The 8,655-nt window shown below is 44.1% G+C and overlaps 1 protein-coding gene across 2 annotated transcripts; it reads left to right on the forward strand.

The window, feature by feature from the left end:
* Nucleotides 1-5,980: 5,980 nt before the first annotated feature.
* LOC125512400 (lipid phosphate phosphatase epsilon 1, chloroplastic) lies at nt 5,981-8,371 on the forward strand. Of its 2 annotated transcripts, XM_048677494.2 has the most exons (4): nt 5,985-6,382; nt 7,070-7,295; nt 7,655-7,728; nt 7,952-8,371. In XM_048677494.2, exons 1-4 carry the CDS (start codon nt 6,089-6,091, stop codon nt 8,177-8,179), a joined length of 822 nt encoding a protein of 273 aa, XP_048533451.2. In that variant the 5' UTR covers nt 5,985-6,088; the 3' UTR covers nt 8,180-8,371. The 2 variants fall into 2 exon arrangements, with proteins under 2 accessions (XP_048533452.2, XP_048533451.2); XM_048677495.2 differs by lacking the exon at nt 7,655-7,728 and having other exon boundaries at nt 5,981-6,382.
* The last annotated feature ends 284 nt before the right edge of the window (nt 8,372-8,655 follow it).

Here is an 8,655-nt window from a genome sequence, read left to right on the forward strand (position 1 = left end):
AGGGATAAGAGTTTGTGATGGGTACTTGGTATGTCTTGACTTGTGCGTAGATCTCCCCGGCAATGGCGCCAAAAATGGCTAGTTGCTAGGAGATCAAATCTTGACTTGACTTGGTGCAACCTCCCCGGCAACAGTGCCAGAAATCCTTCTTGCTACCTCTTGAGCACTGCGTTGGTTTTCCCTTGAAGAGGAAAGGGTGATGCAGCAAAGTAGCATAAGTATTTCCCTCAGTTTTTGAGATCCAAGGTATCAATCCAGTAGTAGACTACACGCAAGTCGCCTCGCACCTACACAAACAAATAAGAACCTTGCAACCACGCGATAAAGGGGTTGTCAATCCCTTCACGGCCACTTGCAAAAGTGAGATCTGATAGAGATAATAAGATAAATATTTTTGATGTTTTTATGATATAGATTGAAAGTAAAGATTGCAAAGTAAAATAGATTGGAAACTTATATGATGGAAGATAGACTCGGGGGCCATAGGTTTCACTAGTGGCTTCTCTCAAGATAGCATAAGTATTATGGTGGGTAAACAAATTACTGTCGAGCAATTGATAAAAAAGTGCATAATTATGTGAATATCTAGGCATGATCATGTATATAGGTATCACGTCTGCGACAAGTAGACCGAAACGATTCTGCATCTACTACTATTACTCCACAAATCAACCGCTATCCAGCATGCATCTAGAGTATTAAGTTCATAAGAACAGAGTAACGCATTAAGCAAGATGACATGATGTAGAGGGATAAACTCAAGCAATATGATATAAACCCCATCTTTTTATCCTCGATGGCAATAATACAATACATGCCTTGCTGCCCCTGCTGTCATTGGGAAAGGACACATCAAGATTGAACCCAAAGCTAAGCACTTCTCCCATTGCAAGAAAGATCAATCTAGTAGGCCAAACCAAACTGATAATTCGAAGATACTTTCAAAGATAACAAATCGTACATAAAAGATTTCAGAGAAGAAACAAATATTGTTCATAGATAATCTTGATCATGAACCCACAATTCATCGGATCTCGACAAACACACCGCAAAAAGAATTACATCGAATAGATCTCCAAGAAGATCGAGGAGAACATTGTATTGAGATCCAAGAGAGAGAAGAAGCCATCTAAGTAATAACTATGGACCCAAAGGTCTGTGGTAAACTACTCACACATCATCGGAGAGGCTATGGTGTTGATGTAGAAGCCCTCCGTGATCGATTCCCCCTCCGGCGGAGCTCCGGAAAAGGGCCCAACATGGCATCTCTTGGGTACAGAAGGTAGCGGCGGTGGACATAGGGTTTCGTGGTGCTCTCGGATGTTTTAGGGGTATATGAGTATATATAGGCGAAAGACGTCGGTCAGGGGAGCCACGAGGGGCCCATGAGGGTGGGGGCGCGCCTGCCCCCCTGGGCGTGCCTCCCTGCCTCATGGCCTCCTCGATGCTTCCTTGAAGTCCACTCCAAGTCTCCTGGATTGCGTTTGTTCCAAAAATAACTCTCCCGAAGGTTTCATTCCGTTTGGATTCCGTTTGATATTCCTTTTATGCGAAACACTGAAATAGACCAAAAAAAACAGAAATTTGCACTGGGCCTTTGGTCACTAGGTTAGTCCCAAAAATAATATAAAAAGGTAAATTAAAGCCCATTAAACATCCAAAATAGATAATATAATAGCATGGAACAATCAAAAATTATAGATACGTTGGAGACGTATCACGGTCCTCCATAGACCGGGGGAGGGGGAACCGAGGCAAAAGTTCCCGTCCCATTCTTGTTTTGAGGGGAGGTGGTTTGAGTGCCTTTAGCCACTTCCTTGCCGGAATTGGCCTCCGACTCCGATGTGGTGGGATTAACCACAAGCAACAGATAGGTAGAAGTTTTCAACCCCTCAAGTAATTCTTTAAGCATGGACTTGACCTCGGTTGTCATAGACGTCTTAAGTGAAGCCATAGCTTCATTTAAGTCATCTCAAGTGACCGAGTTCAACTTCACGGCCTCGACACCTCCTCCTCTCTGTCAACCATACTCTACGGGTCGTGAAACCCTTAATAAAGAGACGAGGCACTGATACCAATTGAAAGGATCGATATGGTTGACTAGAGGGGGTGAATAGGCAACTACCAATTTTTAACCTTTCTTAAAAAATTAGGGTTAGCAACAAATATGTTATCTAGATGTGCAACTAGGTGAGCAACCTATAAGATACTAGCAACACGAAGAACACAAGCAAACAAAGGATACAACACAAGTAAAGCTTGCACAAAGTAAAGGTAAGAGATAACCATAAGTGGAGACGGTGAAGACGAGGATATGTTACCGAAGTTCCTTCCCTTTGAGAGGAAGTAAGTCTCCATTGGAGCGATGTGGAGGCACGATGCTCCCCAAGAAGCCACTAGGGCCACTGTATTCTCCTCATGCCCTCACACAATGCGAGATGTTGTGATTCCACTGGTGGTGCCCTTGAAGGCGGCGACCAGACCTTTACAAACAAGGTTGGGGCTCTCTCCACAACCGAATTGAAGGCTCCCAACAACACCACGAAGCTTCACCACAATGGAATGTGGCTTCGAGGCGACCTCAACCATTTAGGGTGCTCAAAAACCCAAGAGTAACAAGATCTACAAGGGATTAGTGGGGGCAATCAAATTTCTCTTGGTGGAAGTGTAGATTGGGGCCTTCTCAACCAATCCCTATAAAATCATCAAGTTTGATTGGCTAGGGAGAGAGATCGGGCGAAAATGAGCTTTGGAGCAACAATGGAGTTTGGGGAGGAAGAGGTAGGTCTTCTTGGGGAAGAAGGCCCCCTTTATATAGTGGGGAACAAATCTAACCGTTATGCAACCGTCAACCCGCACACAAGCGGTACTACCACTCCAGGAGCGGTACTACCGCCCAAGAGATATTCACCGGTAGTAAGTGCAATGGCACTGGGCCAGGAGCCAATAGTGCCGCCGGAGCGGTACTACTGCTCTCCCCAGCGGTACTACTGCTGGGGTTGTAATGCTACAGTGCATAGGTAGGACTATGGTAGAACGACCACAATGGTACTACCGCCCATGGTGGGCGGTACTACCGCTTAGCGCCAGGACTACCGCTCCCAACTACCGCAGAGGAAAGCAAAGGCCTGAGGAGAGAGCAAAGCACCAAGCAGCAGTGGCATCGATGGTAGGGGCGATACTACCGCTTAGAGGCGGTACTGCCGCTTCTACTTCCGCTCGCTCTACTGGGACTACCGCTGGACTACCATAGAACCCGACACGAAAAAGGGACCCGAGCAGAGGGCGGGGGTATGAGCGGAACTAGCTCGTGGTACTTTCGCTGGCAGCTCTCCACAACCTTTTCTGCAGAACAGAGGGACAACTCCATAAAAGCGGAAAGATGACTAGGGTGCAATATGAGTGTGTACATGATGATTCAACCCAAAAGTTTCCGAAGCGGACCCCCTCTTGGTAGTACGGTTTTTCCTACAACTCAAGTCCATCGAAAATGAAATACGGGAAAGAAAGCCGTCTTCACTCTGAAGCTCCAAGGGGCTCAAATCGTCTTCTGCCATATGCTCGATCATCTGAAATACTCAATGCACACAATTAGTCCATAAACACATTGTCATCAATCACACCAAAATCACTTAGGGGGAAATATGTCCTAACAGCTAGGCGGTGGCAGAGATCTTGGAGTATACGTCAAGTCTTTGGGGGAGGCAGTCTTGATCACGCCTCCTGCGTACAGCTTCCGGCGTCCATATTGATCATGAATGAAAGCTTGCCGACCCAACCCGAGGAGAATGGGCTGGCTAGGTTAGTACCCCCATATCCAGGACACCGTCAACCACATTGATGCTATCATTGATGATGAATTTCACTTCACCATGGACGCTGAGAAGATTCGTGATTACTCTGGGCCTCCTCGCACCAAGCACTCGACCTTTGAAAATCAAACGATTTATCCTATGAACATATACACCATTTTCCCTCCGCGCGGGAGTTAATACTGATGGCTCCATATCTGATGAATTTCGCTTCACCATGAACATGAACTCATATATCCATGGATACATTTAGGGGAAGCCCATTTATCTTCAAGACAAGTAAAACTTGTTCACTTCCGTTTTATACTATTCACTTATCTACCCTTACTCCGATGATTATTTGTTTTGTCAACAATCGTCCAAAAAGGGGGAGATTGTTGGTGCAATAATTTGCCTCCTTGTGTTGTGGAGATTGTTGACATAAACAGTGGGACTAATGTGTTTGCTAGTGCACACGGAGTGACAAGTCCCTAGAGTCATGTGGAGTTTGGAACAAACTCCGAAGACAATCTCCTACGAGGCAGCGAGGATTATCACCGAGGGTTATGCCTGTCAAAAGTGACCCTCCAATTTTTTTTGACACAAAGCAATTGGTTTGATATGTGTCCGAAGAAATTGACTGCAGCCGAGAAGTTGGAAGACGACAAAAGACGTATTATTTTATTTCTTTGTTTTTCTTCTCTTTCTTGAGTCATAGAACCATCGTACTATTAAGAGGGGCATAGTGTTCGAAACTTCCGGTACTCTAATGCTAAACCAAAATCTATGTGAGTTGCGATAAATCTCTTTGTGATCCGAATTTATACTCGTCAGGAAGAGACGAAGTTCTTCGCTGCGATAGATTTGATTCGGACTGAGGAGTTAGCATTACATGCTCCACAAGTAATATCATCGTTGTGCTCAAAAATATGCACGTTGGTCACGTGTCGGTTAGGCATTGGCCGAGTGGTCATGTCCAAAATGGTCTTTTCCCATCTAGAAGACCGCGGCTATAAATAGTTCATCCCATCCAACGTGCACCATTGGTTGCTCTATGTGATTTGAAGAAGATTGTGTGAGCAACCTCTCTCCGAGTGATTTGAGTTTAAAATCCACTAAGATAAAAACTCAAGAGCCGAAAAAATAAATAGTGGTTTAGCATCACTCGAATCTAAGTCCAGTACGCTCCGCCAATTATTCTTGAGAGCTGCGAACTCTATAGACGGTTAGGTATCAACTATTTCAGTGACTAAGAATAATTGTGATTCACAAAGACAAAATCTGTAAAGTTTCGAAGATCGCTTCAAGTATCTACCATGAGTGGTCGGCACTGGTTAACGAATCAGTTGTCAAGGAGAAATAGGACGAAAAGAGTTTATCTTCTATGTTCAATCACAAACCCCTCCAAGCAGACGTAGTCTTTTTGCAGAAGGGCGAACTGGTCTACCAAATATTTGTCGCCATCGAGCACCACTGGCCATTCCTTCACTCTATTTACTTTCGTTTATATGTTGTGAATTATGTCTTGACCATGTTACTGATTCTCGATGGCCGTTGTAGTTCTCGTTCGGTGGTTAATTCTTGATCTCTGTTCACTATTAATCTTCGTTTTGCTGTTGGGTTATGAGAGATTTAAAGAAATTTTAAATCTCGCATTCACTCCCCACAGACATACTTCGTTCCTACAATTGGTATTGGGGGGGGGGGGGGGGTGAATGGGACAAAATTATTAAGTCCTTATTAGAACACTTGGAATTGTCCAAAAGAGAGTTGGGGAGTCTTTAGGAGACCGGTGCGAAGTCATGCTATATGTAGCTTCTTCAGATGGGTGTGGCTAGGTCTCGGTTGACTAAAACTTAATCAAGTCTCAGTCAAGTGGTATAGCAAATAAATAAATAAAAGTTAAAATTTTTTTTTTACGGATCTTCATGTAAAATCTTATGAATATAGCATCGACTAGGTCTCAGTAGACTAAAATTTAGCAATCCCATTTTCAGATTTATTCTGCATTTCTTTCGGAGGATTTTTTGCAACATTTTGGTCGCACTATACGTGACTAAACTATGATCAGGACGTAGCACAACACGTGCTTCTCTAACGCGAATGCCCACAAAAAGTCCATCCCACATTTTCGACCAAATAAGCACGCATTGACCAAAACGCCAAGGGGACCATCACGATCCAGCCAAACCGAGAAATCCCCTCCCGTCAAAATCCTCGGATAGCCGAGATGCTCTCCCCCCGCATTAGCGCCGCCTCTCCCGCGCCGCGCTCCCACGCTGGCGGTCAGCAGAACCATGCTCCTGTCGCCACCAGCCCCATGGCCGCGCGTCGAGCCCGTGCGCTTGAATCGTCTCCCGCAGCGCAAAGACCGGCTACTCTCGCTTCCGCGTAGCCGGCGGCCAAGGTCGCCGCGGCGGCTCGTCTTGTGCATGGCTGAGATGGCCATGGTCGGGCGTGGGTCATCCCGGGAGCCTGGGGTTTCTGCTGGGGAGGGGGAGGCGATGCTGGGAGGTGACAAGTTGCCCGGTCAGAGGGCGGAGGCGGCGGCAACCCGGTGGACGCCCGTCGAGGCGGCGCTGAATGGGATGGTTAGTGCTCGTTTTTGCTAAGAAGCTGCAATTTGTATATGTTCCTATGACATATGTTGATCCTTTTCGGAATCTCATACTCCCTCCACACTTATTTTGGGACGGAGGGAGTATGTCTTACTTATTAGTATGAGCTTTGCTTAGTTACGGACCCGGTGCTGATGCCTTCAAAAAAAAATGAGCTCTGATCATTGAAAGTTGGAACACTGCCATGCTGAAAGGCAGGAGGCTTTATCAAAAAGGAACTGAAACGCTAGAATATTCTGATTTGATCTCTGAAGAGAATATGCATTGCTTTAGTAGCATCATTGTGGGTGTCTACCTTTTTTTTTTAGTTGATTGTAGGTGTTACCTTTTTTTTAAGTTGATTGTAGGTGTCTAACTGCAATATATGTCGCCAGCTAGGTTGTTCTTGTGTGAACATTATTTATGAAGCTATTTTTAGTTTTTTTATACACATAATTATTTATGAAGCCTTTTTTGATTATTATTTTGTATACACATTTACTGTGTTTAGTTGTAGACTATCTTAGTCATCTAATGCCTGATTTGTGCAACTGTATCTGATAAGTTTTTCTGAGAGGAATTTAGATGATTAACTATGTGCTATTTACCTTCAAGAGAAAAGCTTTTGCTATTTACTTGGGATTCTGGACCTTGTACTGAAATTTTAACATTGTGTGCCAGAGTAAATGGCTGGTTGCTGGTTCTTTTGCTTTTGTGGCTCTTTGGAAGCGTGATTCTGAAATTATGTGGGCTTTGATGGGTGCGCAAGCAAACTCTATGCTTTCGTCGGTTCTTAAAAAACTGCTCAACCATGAAAGGCCGGCACCAGCTTTGCGGTCTGATCCTGGGATGCCATCATCCCATGCCCAATCCATTTTCTATGCTGCAACACTTCTAGTTCTTTCAGGTAAGCTTTTCTAGATTCATTAAACCATCATACTATTTCTCAGTATATACTCCTGGCAACATCGGAAGCATAAATGCTGACAGGAGATCGGTCCTAGTTCATTTTAAACATGGCACACAGTATCTCCGTAACTATTTTTTTTCCTCAGTTTTTGCCGCATAGCTTTTCTATTCTAGTAAACACAATGAATGGAGACTAAACTAGGAATAATATGCCTGTTTTGTGCTAAACAAAGAAACTAGATGCTTATCAGTTAAAAGTTTGTAACAATACCTCCATGGACGTTAGCAATCAAATGTCCACCTGTTCAATGAAAAGGAATGTGTGAATTATCTTATATGGGTTGTTTTGCAACGCAGTCTTCTATTGGCTTGGGACAAATTATCTGGCAATGATTATTGGGGCTACAACTATAGCATCGGCCTCCTATCTAGTAAGAGTTTCTACTTGGTAGACTCTTTCACCTTTAATCATCTCAATTGCAGGACCATACTCTTCTGTGGTTAAATCTTTTAAGTTCTTTAGCTCACTCTAGTCAATTTCTGCTTGGTAGACTTTTTCACCTTCAATCATCTAAATTGCAGGACATACTCTTGGGTTACAATCTTTGAATTCTTTAGCACATTATAATCTTTAACCCCCTTATGTGCATGCAGTCGTGGCTACGGATATCGCAGCGTCTCCACACACTGAACCAGGTTCTTGTGGGCGCTACTGTAGGATTAGCCTTCAGCACTATGTGGTTTGCACTCTGGCATTTGTTTGTGCGGGAAGCTTTTGCTTCCTCGTTGTGGGTCAAAATTCCGGTCGGCCTTGGTTCAGAAGTGTTTTGTGTTGCCTTCGTCGTCTACATCATTCGGCAGTGGTTCAAGGATGAGCAATGATACAGATAGCCGCGGCAGGTTAATGGATAATTAAACCGATTGGCTTCAAAAGCCCACTGAACAGAAGAAATAGCAGTTTTGATTTTCTGTTGTGCATTATTGATTCTTGTAACATATCAAACAATTTTATAGTGAGCAAAGCGTTCTTGAGGACACATAGGAATTCCGTCTAGTTACATTCATCATGATTCATTGACTCGCGTCTACTTTTGTTATGTGGAAGGACCGGTGCTAGGATGTTGTCCTTACTTGAATAAGCAACCCACTTATGGTCACCGGCGGTAAAGTGTGTACTACTCGTTAATTCATAGAACATGCAGGGATTTTTTGCAAAATTGCGTGACGGACCGCAAGAAGTACTACTCATTATTATCAGTAGAGATAGAGATTCCATTTGGGAGACTTTTGTAGTATTTTGGTCGCACTACCGTCATGACTAAACTCTGACTTTCGGCCCGGAAAAGCGCTGGCAACAA

Source organism: Triticum urartu, chromosome 6A (genome assembly GCF_056163025.1).
Source record: "Triticum urartu cultivar PI428250 chromosome 6A, HENAU_Tu73, whole genome shotgun sequence".
NCBI classification, from domain to species: domain Eukaryota; kingdom Viridiplantae; phylum Streptophyta; class Magnoliopsida; order Poales; family Poaceae; genus Triticum; species Triticum urartu.

What these genes read in the sequence shown, in the direction of transcription:
- LOC125512400 (XM_048677494.2), top strand. Translation starts at nt 6,089, where the DNA reads ATGCTCCTGTCGCCACCAGCCCCATGGCCGCGCGTCGAGCCCGTGCGC. An exon ending in AGGCGGCGCTGAATGGGATG is followed by an intron (nt 6,383 to 7,069) that starts GTTAGTGCTCGT and finishes ATTGTGTGCCAG; the next exon opens with AGTAAATGGCTGGTTGCTGG. An exon ending in TAGCATCGGCCTCCTATCTA is followed by an intron (nt 7,729 to 7,951) that starts GTAAGAGTTTCT and finishes ATGTGCATGCAG; the next exon opens with TCGTGGCTACGGATATCGCA.